General features: G+C 43.6%; 1 protein-coding gene across 8 annotated transcripts in view; it reads right to left on the bottom strand.

Moving 5' to 3' along the window:
• Positions 1–645: 645 nt before the first annotated feature.
• TSPAN4 (tetraspanin 4) overlaps positions 646–15,886 on the bottom strand; it is a 400,378-nt gene continuing 385,137 nt past the window's right edge. For all 8 annotated transcript variants that reach the window (XM_082761010.1, XM_082761011.1, XM_082761007.1 and 5 more), the window contains 3 exons: positions 9,858–9,989; positions 8,221–8,304; positions 646–5,410 (listed from right to left, as the gene is read on the bottom strand). In XM_082761010.1, coding sequence (XP_082617136.1) covers positions 5,342–5,410; positions 8,221–8,304; positions 9,858–9,989 — 285 coding nt within the window. In that variant the 3' untranslated portion in view covers positions 646–5,341. The remainder of the gene's footprint in view (positions 5,411–8,220; positions 8,305–9,857; positions 9,990–15,886) is intronic.

Genomic DNA, 15,886 nt, shown 5'->3' with positions numbered 1-15,886 from the left:
AGAATTCAGAAAAAGGATTAAGGAAAGATATGGTTGATGAGACCATCTAGTGGCACATTTAACAGGATGAAGAAATTCCAAGGAATACAAGCCTGCCAGTGACCTAAGGGAGTTGGAAGAAACTTCACCAAAGGATTGGATTATCCTTTGTGAGATTTCCTGCAACAGCCCCTAAATCTGGTTCTCTGCTTTCAGGCCATGGTTGACCCCTAACACTTCCAGTTGTCTGTCTGTGTTGTTCAGAAGGCACCAAATTTAGAGGCAGTTTCACTCCTGAAGCTGTTTGACCTGGAGGGTGCAATAAATTGTATCGAACAGGGCAGTGTTAGACAAGGCTTCAGACAAGGTACTTGGCTAACCAGACTGGTTTTGATCTGATGTAGTAGGAGTTCCTAATGTGGTGTCTTAGTATTAATTTTCTGAGTTTTCTTACACACTTCGTGAATATGAGCAACTACCTCAGAAAAAGAGAAGTCAGATTCTTTCAAAATTGCCAATAACACATTCTGAACATAACAGTTGGTTTTGGGTGTACAGTTTTTCGTTATGTTACTAAACATGATCCCCCCCCCCCCCCCCCCCAACGTTTTCTGAAATGTTTCCTGTATTGACTGTACATAATTTCAGGTTGCTTGTAAGAGGAAACAGACAGGGGTATAAATTTACCTGGAAATGGGTAAGCTGGTCAAGTTTAAAAAACAAAACCAAAAAAATAAAGAACCAATAAGAAAGGACAGATCAAATCAAAGATAGGTAATGAGAAATGACAAAAAGTATGCTATGTATTTTTTTTATTGCATATAGTGTGGGTGTGTGTGCATGCTTGCACACCCATCTTTGGGTATGTATATACTCACTGTATAGCTTGTTGTGTAGTTCATTATAAAGAATACAAAAGACATTCTGTTGTAAACTTTAAAGAATATTTAATAATTTTTTAAAAATAAAATGTATATTTTAAATTTTGTTCTTTATATGAATGCACAAAAATGTATCATCATAGTTGCAGTGACAAAATCCAAGGAACTGAGGAGACCTGCCCACTGCGGTAAGACACAGGTGACGCTCTAAGAGAATTCATAATGGAATCCAAACAAAATTTCCCAGGGCGAGTCCTGACTTGTTTTCTTACAGTGAATTGCCTAACTCAGTGTCTACAAAGATCATTCACACTTAGCATGTATTCTTGTGGACAAAGGTAATAAAGCATCTGGTTTTAAAACAAATGCCGCAATCGGCTTTCTTTTCCCTGCTTACCTTTGGTGCCACACATACAGCACAGTAACGAGGCCAAGCGTGAAGTGCAGGGCATTAACTGTCCATGCTGACAACCTCCTGTCCTGTCTGTAGATGGGAGGAAGCAGCCTGGAGCCACATGCATCGAAAAACAGAACCAATTTTTAATTAGCTTGTGAGAAGTGAGGGGGGTGGGTGGATTCACATAGTGGCCCTATTACTGATGCTAGGTAATGTGTTTTTACAACTTCGGTGCATTTCCCTCCTCTCCGTATTATAGATCATACAATGCTGCATTCAAATGGTAGCTATTAAATGGAAGAATAAACCTTTACAAGTTCATATTACTTGAGGAGGAGGAGGAGGAGTGAAGAAATGTTCACAGAACAGAAACTAGAGTGAATTTCAGTGATTGTGCACTATAATACGTAGAGCTAAATAATTCTATGGTACAAGCAGTAAGATTTGGCTGCTGCTGACAATTACCGTACAGGAAAATAAAACACATTCTATTAAATACGTATATTCTTATAATTGTGAAGATGAAAAGCCAGAAGTATATTGGACTGAATCTAAAAGCTAAATCCAGATCTTGCTGCATTCAGTAGGTCCAGCTGTGTGCCCTATGCTTTCACATCTTGTTATTAAGCAGAAAGAGCAATGGGTATAAATTGGGAGTTCTCTGCTTCACTCTGTTTGTTACCTTTGGTTCTGTCTTTAAATGTGTTGAGTCTTCCTTCACATTTAAAAATAAGTGGAAGTAATCTAAAAGGCCTTACTAAAAGTGACAAAAACGCTAATGGAAGCAACTGGAATGACTTCTGTGGTGCTCTGCACAAATAGAGTATGAGCACCATTTTAAATGTACTGCGGGGTGGTTATAATCAACCAGTTCAATGTCAAGTTTTATGCGTAAAATGGAACTATTTTTTGTTGTTGCTTAGAAAAAAATGTTGCTGTTAAACATCACAAAACAGTCTGACCTCAGGGGAGAAAGATGCAATGCTTTTAGAAAGAAAATATGTTAAAGCTGATTCTTGTTATATTCAATACGTTCAGAGATTTGAAACTGGATTGTGCTGGTAATGCTTTAAGCACCGTAACATCTGTTTGGCTTGTGTAAAGAGAGTTACTAACATCAAATATAGAAAACGGTCCAGTGCAAACTATCAGTAAGTTGCACTAGCATTTCTGTTGGCAGTGTGTTTTTTCTCTTCAGTAGTTGTTGCTGAATGGTGCTGTTGCAGTAACTGGGATTCACAAAGTGAGCGTTGCTCATACTGCCTCTAGATCGTATTTTTAAAAACCGAGGCTGTTTATCTTTTAAGGATGCCCAAACTGTGGCGAATGATTAGAGAGAACCAGAATGTGTGATGTCTCATCTGTATTGGTTTCTTTTATTATTATTATTCTGTAGGTGTAGCTGAAGTCTGGCAGCCTGCTCTAAGGGTTCAGTGTGTGTTACTGGGATACTCACAGATGAGGGTTGTACTCTGTCTTCTCCCTTCACCACCACCAGGCAAACTGATGAGAGTTGCCCCATGTGGGAATTCTGCTGCACAATGGTTTGCTCTCCTCGCTAAAGCCATCAGGTGTGCTGTTAGTTTTTAATGGCAGGGATCACTATGAATAGACTTGTCTACCTTTTGTCTTTCTTAAAAGTCAATATTTTACAGTTGTGTTCATCGTTCTGCTACACAGCTTTTCAGTGGGAGAAATGCAGAGCTGTCAGCAGGAGCACCTGTGAGTACACACCATGAAGCGTGGCAAAAACTCGCACTAACAGTACCGCTAACCTGGAATTGTTTCTGTGCAGGTAAGAAACGTGGAGAGAGGAAGGAACAAACTTCTCCCATCTCTCCAAGAGCAGGATTGTTGAGGGGTTACCCTGGGCTCAAGGAGCAGAGAGCATCGAGACCGTGGTGATTACAACACTGAGTGTAAGTAAGTCTCCTGCTCAAGGCACAGGTCACCTGTGTATTGTGGGCTACTCGCTCAGTTTAACCTCTGTCATGGGTTGAAGTCCATTAACGTCTGAGGTTTGTTGGCATGGCAATGAAGTTCTTTAGTGGTGGTGAGGTTGCTGGGAGAGCGAATGATTGGGAAGCTGCACAAAATGCACACAAGTAACACGTTACTTTGAACTTAGCTTGCACAATTAGATGCCCCGTGCTACGGGGATTGATGTGTAAAATGGGCAAAGTGAGCATTGCAGGCCCAGAGCAGGGGGGTTACTGACTGGTGTTAAGGAGAGACTCTAACAGGCCGTGGGGTGGTAAGGCCAGCTTTACTGCTGGAAATTGCCTTTAAATTAGGGTAAGCAAAATTCACTTGTGGCCGGGACATGCTGTTGTAAGCACTAGAGGTGTTTCTGGCCTGACCCAGTAAGAATGGCTGCACAGGGCTTTCTGTGAAAACAGGGCACTGAGGATGTCTCCCCAGGCTGCTGGCTGTAGCTGAGGTCCTCAAAAGGCTGCTGTGGGGAGCAGGCCAGCTGCATTGCTCTGCTGGCCTGTTCGCTGCTGTCTCCCTTCCCCAGGGTGCTTCAGCCTCTCCCTGCCACGTGTACATTACCTGGGGCTGCTTGCTGATGGGGAATTGTTGGCAGTTTGTTTGAGCAGTAGGGATGAGATTCGTAGATTCTGGAAGGTTCATGCAGAAAGGTACTACATAAATTACTTCAGTTACTGATGTAGGGTGGAGAATCAGACAACTGGTGGCTGCTTCCTGGCAGAAGGAAAGTACTAACTTTGATTTCTGCAAATTCCAGGAAGTGTGGGGCATGTTCTAGCCATCAGCCTTTGAAACCAGTAGGAGGGAGATGGCTGCGAAAAGCAGAACTGAGAGGTGACTCGATTTCTAACAAATGCTGATGTGCCTTGGCTGTTGTAAGCACACAGCTGGAAAAAACTGCCAAGCATAAAAACATCTGAAGTCTTAATAACTCTTGGAAAGATGAGCAATGTGCAAAGATTTTTCCTTAGCAAGGCAAACTCTATCATACCTGCAGACAATGATATTCTAGAGTAAATTAATGAAATGGTGACATTGAGGGAAGAAACAGCTGACAGCATTGTACAAATCTTCAAGTGTGGAAATGAGTGATATTTTTTTGGCAGACTAACTTGAAACAGAGATGATAAAAAAAAAAAAATCATAGTAGAATGACAGAGGAGCCCACTCACAAGTTGTTTACTGAAATGAAGATACAGCTGAAAGTAATTACTTGTTTCCCAGAGGTATAAGTGATAGTGCCTCCTACAAGAAATAGTACTTGGTTATTTCAGTTGGAATGTAAAATGGGATAGAAAGGTTCCCTCTTTCTGAGGTTAGATGCTGGTTATTTTCACCTCCTTTTCAGAACAATATGTGTATATGAACGTAATATGTATTACATAGTCAACTATCACCTATATGCCACTGGCAATTAATAAGTGAGACAGTGTCCAATATTGTTTTCCCTTAACAGCCAGATCTCACTGTACAGATTCTGATTAAAAGCCTGACTTTGCAGCACATGAAATTAAAAATACTCCTTTAAAATAGCATTTCTGAAGATGATCCTCTCCTGGCTACAAAATCATCTTGAGACACTTGGAGGAAAGGCTGGTTGCTCTTGACATTTTATCTGTGTGCAAACTGTAGTGAAATTACAATTGCATTCAGTGCTAGTACTCTGTACCTTCTTTCCATGCTGAAGAATACGTATTTTCTACGCCCTCTCCTCCAGACTCTGAAACGCTGGAAAGCAACCTGGCAGGTTTCACAGAGGTTGCACCAGTGCAATCTTTTCTTAACATGGGTTTGCAGATCAGCCCCTTGTTTGCAGCTTCCTTTGCCTTCCACAGGCCCTAGAAAAGGAACCGTCGCTGTTGGGAGGTTTTCTTCTGTTTAAAGCCAAGGCTGCTTCTTACCTGTGCCAGTTCAAGTACTGACTTTCTTTTCTTCCTCCTTCAGTAAAATGGAGTGATTCACAAAATCTTCAGAAAGATAGCATTATACACAGTTTATAGTACAAAGAGGGGGGGGAAGGTCAGATGAATGAGCATGAAGGAGATTTCTCCTGTGTCCTTTGGAGGAGAAGCAGAAAGATTGGGAATGGTATCTATGCACAGTAGGTGTCTGCCTTGACTACCTGACAATACATGGTCATTGCAAAGGTGAGTCCAAGAATCTAAGAGAAAAAAAGCAAACAACCATTTTTCAGTAAGTCAAAGAAACCCTATTTATTGAAACAAATGAAAAAAGAAAAGCATGCTTACACTGGTTTTGTTCCCACACAGGAAGACGCATCACATACTGCTTTTCCTGCCAGCTCCTGTTCTTGTTCCTGTTCCTAGTCTGTGTGCCCTTTTGTCCTTACCTGTATTGCTGTTTTACAGAACGCACAATGAGAGCACAGGAGAGTTGATTTCTCCGTGAAAAGCAGCATCCAGATACTGGGGGAAGAGGTGTATCGAAAATAAATGTTTGGATGTCTTTTGCTCAAAAATATTTTATGGTAGCAACTTGCTCAGCTGTGGGGCTGTGGTTATCTCTGTAGCTGTTGCTTTGGAAGACAATCAGTTTCATCCCTGACCCAAAGGATACTGTGGTTTACTTTACTGTACTTTACTTTTCAAAGCGTATGTGTGCACAGGTCCCTCTGGGGGAATCACTGGAGACTGTCCATGCATTAATCATAATCATCAGTGGCTCATCAGCAATGTAAGTGTCTCTCCTGCTCAAGCTGTTCGAGAGAAGCAGCAGGTGGAGGTGGTGGTCCTGCTCCCAGCCTGACTGCTGACCTCGGGTAGCTCAATTCCTCAGAAAAGGGGCAGAGGAAGAGTCCCATTTCCCTTCCATCTGAAGTACTTACGTGAATGTACTGAGTGGTTGTGCTGGTCTTTTGCAACTCTGCTGTAAACATCTTCACTGGGATAAGGATTTGCCAGGTAGAATTTCTCTGTTTGTGAATTCTATTTTAAGCACCTAATTTGACCACGTAACTGGTACTGTTTATATAAATGGTAATTTCTACTGATATCTATTTTTGAAAGAACATGAGTAAGACATGCTAATTCATAAATAAAGGAAAAAAAAATGTTATATATCTGTCTCCTTTCTCATTCTTCTAGAGTGAAATAAAGCAGTGAGGCTTTAGTCTGCTGTCTTACAATAAACATATGCCTTTTAGAAGTAGCCCTACAATGCTGCCTTCTGTTTCCTAATAAAGGAATTCCTTCTGAGACAGTTGTGTAATAAAACCGTGGTGGTTTTATTTTGGTGGTGAATCTGTTTTACAACTTCTATCTAGCATGCATGGCTGAAGAAGATTCTCCTGCCACATCTGCTGTATGTCCTTCAAGTTGTGTCGTGGTGTGATTCTAACTATCAAATCACTAATGTGACAAACAAGAACTATCACACATTTAGGGCCAGATCAACATCATAACAGCAACAACGGAGGGAGCCTAATTCATTTTAGGTGACAGTAGATGAAGTCTTTCATCATCAATTAGATTCAATCACATAGTACAGCTAGGGGCAGACCCTGACAGAAGTGTTTGTATGCTGAGCTATTTTCTCGGTATTTCACAGCATTTACTAGCAATATTAATCAGCATTTTAAAGTTGTCTGGAATGTTTGCTCCCATTGGAAATTAGCTACTCCTGTTTGTCAGAAAGCTAGTGTTTGCTCTTCAATACCCTGAACGTCATCAGGGCCTGTGGGAAGGACACTGCCGTGGTCTACTGGGCATTCAATGTATTTTTTAAAGACTCCCTAAATGCTGCATAGATGCTCAAAAGCTGTTTTTTAAATGTGATAACAGATTAATAACCAAATCTTGGTATACTGCCATTTGATCTTGTTACACTTACCTATTTCCTAAGCATATCAGCTTAAAATACTAGCAAACATAAAACTCTACTGAATTTGGGCTTTAAGGAGTCAGGCATTTGCGCTGGTAAATTGCAGCCATGACTTACAAGAAAGTAAGATGCATGTTATTCTGCCTAACCCAACACTAACAAGTGTAAAAACTGAACTGTGATCTCAGTCTCTCTCTTGCTGCTGCCAGCAGTATACCATGCAAAATTTAAAGCCACGGGTTAATTTGGAGTCATACAGCATTAGCTTAGCTATGCCATCCTTTCTGCTTTTGTGTTGCCAGTGAGAGAGAGGCAGGAACTGGACACTAACACTCTGTGTTACTGTTTTCAGGAGTGCACCTCCAGGCCTTAAGCAGAGGGCTGACCTAGAGCTGAAACCGCCTGAGCCCTGGTGCAGCTTTCCCTTTGTATCCTCAGGCTGAGGGCTGTACTGCTGTGGCTGCACTGGGGCCAGCCTTGCCACCAGCTGGATTAAAAATACATATACTTAAGAGAAAGAAACAATCCACTGCACTGACGGCTGACCTTCCTCTGGACCAAAGTTACACTGGAAATAACTGCGAGTCACAACCTTAGCAGCAGCTCTCTACCAGACCGGCCTACCTACTTTCAAAGAAATTAATGGCAAAAAACAGTTTTATCTGCGAGGTTGAATTCTGGGAGCAACACCTAAACTTAGAACTTGCCCTAGGACTTAGGATGGAATTGAAGACTTAAGCTACCTTTAGGCCAGCTCAAAATTAGATATTTAACTTAATCTGATTGGCCTCTCTGGAAAATTACTGAACAAATACAGGTACTCTAAAAGGCAATTCACCCTACAATGACTAGGATTCTGCCTCGTCACTGCGTTCAGTGTGATCGATAAATCACATGGTAAGGTGCCTGCTCTTTGCAGTGCATCGTGACACAGAAAATGTGTGCAGTATTCCTAGTTCTCTACCCTCTACACAGTATTTTAACAGAATGAAAACATGGGAGACACTTAAATCTCTGAATTTTAGTCCAATATCATGCAAAATATGAAATTATTAAATTAGGCTTAGGCAGAATATTTATTAACATTTAGTTGTGATTACTTAGGATTTGAAAATAAGTATTAAAGTTTACCTGCACCAGAGCTGTGCACAATGCAAAGATTCCCACTGCTAGTAGGTTTTCCTGGAGCCATATTTTCACTGTTTCGTAGCAAGGCTGGAAAAAAAACACAAAACGTATTAGCTCTAAACACGTGGAGGTATTCCCCTGGGAATATAACGACAGGAAGTACAACACTAAGCTGCTGGGTACCCTGGTTCGTCCTGTCACCACTGGAGCAAATACGGCGCCTTTCTGGCTCAGAGCCTGCACAGGGAGTACTAGCTGTAGTACTGCCTCCAAAATGCCGCACACGTGCATGTGAAGCGGGCCAGTAATTAAATATAGCCAAGAACTAGATCTGGGGCATCCTTGCCCTCTAAAATCCAACTAGAAGCAGTTAGAATTTCAGAATGAGCCTTCCCATTTTTCTCCATGCCTCAGGAAAGGTTTATTACAGAATATATATAATAAATAGACACACACACACACACAAATATTACACAAACAAGGGTGTCAGTGAGAGCTGCTCAGCAGCCTCTCCTGCTGCACAAGGACTGCTTTCTTTTAGCATTTTCCATCGTTTTAAACTGCAGTATGGGTGCTCCTCCATTATTTTCTTCCTGCTTTAGATTCCACACTAGCTCTAACCTCAAGCTGTACCCTTGGAACATGGCAATCCCCCTTCCCTTGGAGGGACTGGAATTGGCTGAGGTGAAGCCTTTCTTTAAATAATACACTCAGTGGGACAACCTTGCACAAGCACTGCCCTGTGTCTTGGAAATGTACATGGACAAGGTTGTTCAGCCTTCAGTTAGTGGCTTCCACAGTATGTAAACGGGATTAATGCCTACCCAAACAGTCTGGTTTTAGCCTGGTTAACCTGCACCAATTATCTTGGTACCCTGAATAAAATAGAATAAGAACTTTTAAGTCCTTAAATTTGGAATTTGACTTGGAGCTACCTGAGAGCTATGATGGAACCGTGTTTGGTTACAACTCAGCCTCTACCAGTGCCAATCCATAGGTGTGAAATCTCACTAAAAGGTAACTGAGATCTCTTGCACAGTTTCTGTCTTCACAAATCATTAGAACAAGCAAAACTTCATTTCAATGCTACGTCATCAGCTGGCCCTGCCCCATGCCCTTCCTGGGTGTTTACACTACCCGTAATTAGCACAAACAATTGCTGAGCTAATTACAGACAGAAATTTGGGCTCTATGAGCAGCAGAAGCCCCTGAACTAGGGTGCCTGGCAGGAGCAGAGCACGCACGGCTCACAATTATGCCTCATGACTGCTTGTGCCACACAAAGCTACTGCTATGCCAGTGCTCCAGGGTGTGTGTGTAGGAAACCATTTGCCTTTACCTTAATCCAGGAGGTGGATGTTAAAAAAGGCAATCCTGTCATTTCCTAGTTTGATCTGTGCAGAGTGTGCTCCAGATCAGTGAAGGTACTTGGCTGCCACATGAAAGGCCTTCAGCTCCTAAAAGTATTCAAACTCACAGTATCATCAGAGGTGAAAAGCTGTAGCTCAACACGAGCCTTCTAACACCTGACTAAAGCTGCCTGAGGTTACACCACACCTTATCACCTCACAGCTAACTACTTCCTGCCCTTCACCTGGGTTGGAAGGAGGCTGCTGAGCTGCAGCTGGGGAATGACTCACCGCTTTCCACCAGGTCCCTGGGGAATGGAGCCCACAGTTCTCGCTGAATTCCAGGCAGCAGGAGTCTGGCACCCGGGTTGTATTGTACACTTCAAACCAGTCAGTGTAGTTGGAGACTCCACAGCATCTGAACTGGAAAAATAAGAACCGAGATGATACTGTAAGGATGATCTGTTCCTGGTGTCTGCTTGTTCTGAGGTGATGGAAGAAGCTTCCATGCCTGCCATTGGACACAAACATTGGACACCTCATTCAGTGCACAGAGTTACACTTTTGAATACACCAGCAGGAGCTTGAAACTTAAAAAAAATAGTATTTCCTTAGCTTTACCCATACAGGCTAAAGTAGCTAATGTTGAGACAAGACACAAAGGCACCTATTTACAATGGCAGGACGCTGCAGGAGCTGAAATAGGACAATGTGAGCCAAGTAACAAGGTTTTGTGTGACTGAGCAGGATTACACCAATTATTTGCAGCTTGTTGTCAGGAAAAAATATAATTTAGGCTACAGTTATAGGAGCCAGGAGGTAAAGACACTGGGATTTCTACTGCACACTACTTATGAAATCACGATTGAAGTTAATGAGGCAAATTTCTCTCCAAGCTGTTAATTACTGATCACCTCTGAAAGTCTTTGTGACTCACTGAAAGATTTATTTCCTCCTCTCTTTGGTGCAGTTCCGTAACGTCATTATTTGATGCTGCTAAGTGGTGGGTGCTTTAAGTATCTTCACACACTGAGGCAATGTACAGGAACTGCATTAGTGCTAAACTGGAAGGTTTGTTCCACTTTGGGAGCAGGATGCAACATGTAGGAGATGTACATAACAGTACAGGGAATGGCTCTGTGACCATCTTCCCCTCCAGGATCTGGTATCTGCCTGTGATAGAAAACACGCAAGGACTGATTAGCATGTAGATGTATACACCATCTGCCACTCCTGCGCTAGCTCCACAGTAAGAACCTGTAGGTATTTAGGCACTCTGGCACTAATGACGAGAAGCAGCCTGCGTGGCTTCACTTACAGGGGGCTACAGAACTGCTCCCAGCTACAGGCCGTACTTTGCGCTTTCTCAAGGCTATGCCAGCCACCTCCTTGGCCCCAAAATGCCTTGCTGAGGTCTCATTTTTTAAGCCTGATTTTATATAAGCCTGTGCAGTATTTTTCACTTCCATACACAGCCCATTCCTCTCGTTTCTGATAGCTCATAATCATGCCAAGTTCTCCATCACCAAGTCTTAGGACCTCACATTAGGTCCTATTAGGATTTAGGACGCTGATACTTACACGGACCTGAGCGTGTTTTCCCTCTAACAGCTGTAGGGTCTGTGGGCACGGAGGGCTGAGTGGCCAGCTCTGCACGCACCAGAGATCTGCCATTCAAGACCAACAGAGGGCAGAGGTGTCACACGTTGCCTTGCACATCTTACCTCACTTAGCACGCACAGAAAGCAGTCTGCAATAGAGACGTTTCAGTGCTCACAGCTCTGTTTTTCTTCTGCCAAACAAAACTCAGAAATCCTTCCTGGACTCGCATCTATCCCCCTAAGGTTCTGCTCAGAATTCTGATTTGGTCTGTGGCAGAAATCAATCCTTAGCTTGCTAGCGTTTGATTTGTGAGTTTACAGGCTGCATTTTCTATAAAATGCCTTCAAAGAGAAAAAAAAGTTTGGGACTTTCTTTTGTTCCTTTATGTTGCTGCACACAAGACAGGAGTTCCATGAGGAAGCGGTCCCAAAAATGGATCAGAGCAGTATGGAGCACAGGCCATGCATTTGAAGAGTGTGGATCTATCTGGAAATTTTACGAGAAGGTCTTGCAGGGTGTCATCATTAGTTATCAGTCAGCTCTTTTGATAGATGGAAGTGACAGACAGCTTGTCTTTCAAGCAAGCCTTGAAAGTGCAGCTCATCTGTGATACACAGAGTAGAATAGAAAGGGCTGAGATGTTTGTGTGCTGTTCTGGCCAAACACAAGTGATAGAAGTTTACATAGACTGGGACTGAACCCCTTCTCCCCATAATTTTGTAAGGCTGAGTGTCTCAAAGTCCGACAGACTATGGGGATGACGTACAGGTTTTGTAGCTCAAATACAGGTGTTGAGACCAGCTCTTTTATGGGTCCCATGAAGCAGATCATGGCTATGCCATGATCTAGGATTGGGATGCCAAACAGAGAAAAAGTTCCCAGTAAGCCAACAGGTAGAAATGATAGGAGGGGATGCAGATATGGACAAGCTGCAGTGGGACAAATTTGGCTTGGTCTTGGTCACGCATTCCCTGCCCACGCAGATCCTCTGTGTACTGTACAAAAGCAGAGGACTAAATATTGATACTTACCTGCCACTGCTGGCAGGTAAGGCAGTCCCAGCAAGGGGAGAAAGGGCTAAGAAAAGATCAAGGGTGAAAGAGAATGAAATTGCATGAGGATCAATAACCTTGGTGCTGGAAGAAATAATGATAACACATCAAAAGAGATGTCAAGTCTTTGGAAGACAAAGAAAGGCTGCACGAAGGAATTAAGCAGTGGCTGATATGCAGTCCTAAAGGAGAGGGAGCGCTGACTGCTGACGTGCAAGCACCACAGGGAACCAGCGGGCAGGCAGCGGCCAGTGAAACCCACGTCAGGCACGCAGCATCTGCAGGGAGCAGAGGCACTGAGAGGGCAGCAGGCCAAGCAAGAGGCAAGAACAAGGAAACAAGCAGCCGTGGGTCTGAGTGGGTCACCAGCACAGTTTCAGCACAGGGGGGCGGCCAGAAGCCGGAGAGATGGATAAACTGAAAGCTCAGTAACCTGGGAGACTTCAACGCGAGGGCCCAAGCAGAGAAGAGCGAGTGTGGGAGTGATTTTGGTTGTGTTACAAGCAACTGATCTATCCTGTGTGCAGCAAGGTGAACAACAAGGAGTAGCCAAATTATTAAGGCAGATGAGGGACTGCTAAACAAACAGAGTAAGCATAATAAAGGCGCATGCTGGGGACAATGAGCAAACTAAGATTACTTTCTAGAGATTTGTGGGCCATGTTATGCTAAATGTTAAAAGGTACGTGTTTTCTGAGCAAAGATGGTTGGAGACAGACCTATAGCTTGGAGGGTGGAGAAAGCACACGGCACGTGGAAGGTACTTTCTGCAACCAGCAGTTTGCTGCAGCCAGTTAGATCAGAGCTCACGTTCCTTCACCAAGGCTGATGTTTTGCCATGGCTAAAAAGTTAAACTGCCTGATTGTCATGAAGCAATTGAGGACTCTGTTTCCTGGAGGGTAAGCTACAACCACCTTCATTTTATGGGCATTGTTTACAGTCCCATATTACTCCTTTCACTAGTTAAAGTTAGATAGGGTTGCCTAATTGATGGATTTTGCCCCGAGTTTCAAGAGGAAACAATTCACTCACATTTTTAGACGCAATTACAAACTACTTGTGCTCATTTGGGGCATCTTGCTTGACACACTTTAAAAAGGAGTAATGGCAGGTACTGTCCTGACTAGCAGGAACTTTAAGGTGCCCTGACTTGGACACCTCAGATCACTTGATGCCAGGGCTTGTAGCTGTGAGAGAACCTGTCTAATTGGAGGTAATTGTGCCTGCCCACACAAACAAATGGGGTACTTCTGGCACAAGGTGACAGCTGGGTACTGCTTCTATGCTCACACCCTCCAAATGTTGGGGCACAGTGGCTCAAACAAGCAAAAAGCTCATCAAATTCCCCTGCACATCCAACCTCCTGCTGCTGAACGTTCCCAGCAATACTGACACAACGATGCTGTTTGCTTCACATGGGAGGCTCCGTCTCCTGAGGTATCAAACCACATTTTGTCCTCCTCGGTTACAGATGTCTGTCCCTCCCCAGTATTGATTACCGGGGGGTCTGAAGGGGCGTGCTGGTTCCCAAAAGCCCAGGTGCAATCAAAAGGTGGTGCTGCTAAGGTGCTTTCCCAGCCAAACGCACCAGCGGCACTGAGGTCTCTGCGGTGTATTTTTGGAATGGAAGCTGCTTGCAGATGGCTTTATTTTTGTGTTAACAAGCAATTGCTGCTTGGTATATCTATGGCTGGTAATTTATGTTAAACACGATATTTCCATCTTACTGCAGTGGAAATGTAAAGATTCTTGCATGGATTTTGCTGGTATTCAAGACTGAACAGGCCTTATTTTCACTGCCAAAATCTCGCAAGATCAGCCACGTTGGGACAGGGACTTTGGAGAAAAAAAGAAAAAAAAGATAAAAAGATAAAAATTGAACATGCAGACATCCAGTCCCTGACTCAGTCAGGTTTTAGTAGGGACACTAGGGACAGCGTAGGATGACTTTTATATTATTTATTTTTTCTTTCATCACTGTAAAAAGTAGTGCGTAAGATGGTTATAATTTAAAATCATATAATGTTTAATGGATTTCTGGGATTAGTTCAGCAGTAATCCCAAAGTATGTTTTGATCTAACATCAAATCAATGACAGGGTGGAGGGAGATTGGGTCAAATTTTGTTCTCAGTTACATTGGTCTAAATAGACATGAAAGGGATTACACAGCAATAAAAGTGAGCTGAATTTGCTCACTTTAGTGAAGCTAATGCTTTTTCTCCTTGCTTCTCAAATTACTGCCTGGTTAGTTAAAAGGAGAAGTGTTCAAAAATTGATCACAGAGGTGCTGGGGATGAAGCAACGTTTTAAAAATTAATGCATATTTCTCATTTCCTAATGATCTCTACCTGTAACTTTAACCAGTCCTAGTTGGTGAGGAGTGTGATATGGTTCTGTGTAACTGACATCCTAAACTATTGGAATTTCAGCCATACTTAAAAAAAAATAATGTATGCTTTTGTGGTCTTTAGTTATGACACGCATTAAGTCACCTGCTTGTGCGTTGGATTCTTTTAAGGCTTGAAACTCCATTGAGAAAGCAGTGAGTTTGGTAAGCTGAAGGTATTAAAAAGAAATCAATAAAATGTTCCAGTTTGCACCAGCTCCCTGACCTAAAGGCTTAACACCGCTGCAGAACAAGCCTAGTGCTTTCCTCTACCATGCATTGCATGTATGCAGCTCAGCCCCACTCCCTCGCTGGTAATCCCAGCAGACCACAGACCACGTCTAGATGTTCCTCCCAGCAGTGGGGCCTGCCCGAGCCTGCCTTGTCCTTGTCCTGGTTACATGTGCTCTGCATGCTTCTGGGAAAAAGGGGAAAACAATTCCTTGAGGCACAAAGGCTTCAATGAAGAAAGCCCCTCAAAAGAGGAGGAACAACTCAAAACCAGCCCCCATTCCCCTCCCTGCTTAGCTCTTCTGTCACACTGGTCAGGGACACCCCCACCCACCCCACTCTGGAGAAGAGGAAGGGGAGCCTGCCCGTCTGCTGGGTCACCCCGAAGGAGCCCAACAGCCCCGTTCACAGGTGCCTGTGTTTGCGCTGGCCATCCATGCTCCAGTGGAGACGGCTCCCTAACTCGTGACCAGCCAGTCCCATGGAGACCCACTGCCACCAGCTACATGGGGCTCTGTTTCTGTTTCTTTTCTTCCCCTTCTTTAAGCAGCAGTTGCCACACTTGGTGGCACTTGGTGACCTCTGGGTGGAGACAGTCTGTAGGTAACAGCAGGACAACTGCAGAGCTACGCCAGAGCTCGGTCCCGTGGGTCTAGGCCTAGTACTTTAATCCCAGTGCCAGCCTTCTGCTCTAGCTCTGAGTAATGCTTGTGCAAAGAAAGGAGGGTGAATGCGGAGGGGACAAGGGAGGACGACTCATCATCATTTCTGCTACTGTCAAGTTTTATTTCGCCTTTTTCTGAGGCTGCTGTTTTCCATCCACATACAGACATGGCCCATAGCTCAACTGATGACTGGTGTCTACTGGCTCCATTAAAAAAATGAGTGCTGAGACATTCTGCTGTATGGCAACGTGATTAGCTCTAACAGGGTTGGGGGGGAGCTGTCCCTTAGCAGCCAGAATGAGAACAGCAAGTCTGGGCCGGGACCTTCCCTTCTGCAAGTCCCCTGCATGCTCCTAATCCTCTCATCAGCGATTACACTCTA

This window comes from Aythya marila (genome assembly GCF_965140915.1).
Source record: "Aythya marila genome assembly, chromosome: 5".
Taxonomy (NCBI): Eukaryota; Metazoa; Chordata; class Aves; order Anseriformes; family Anatidae; genus Aythya; species Aythya marila.
The sequence above is the reverse complement of the archived record's forward strand: the minus strand, read 5'-3'. Positions and strand labels throughout refer to the sequence as shown.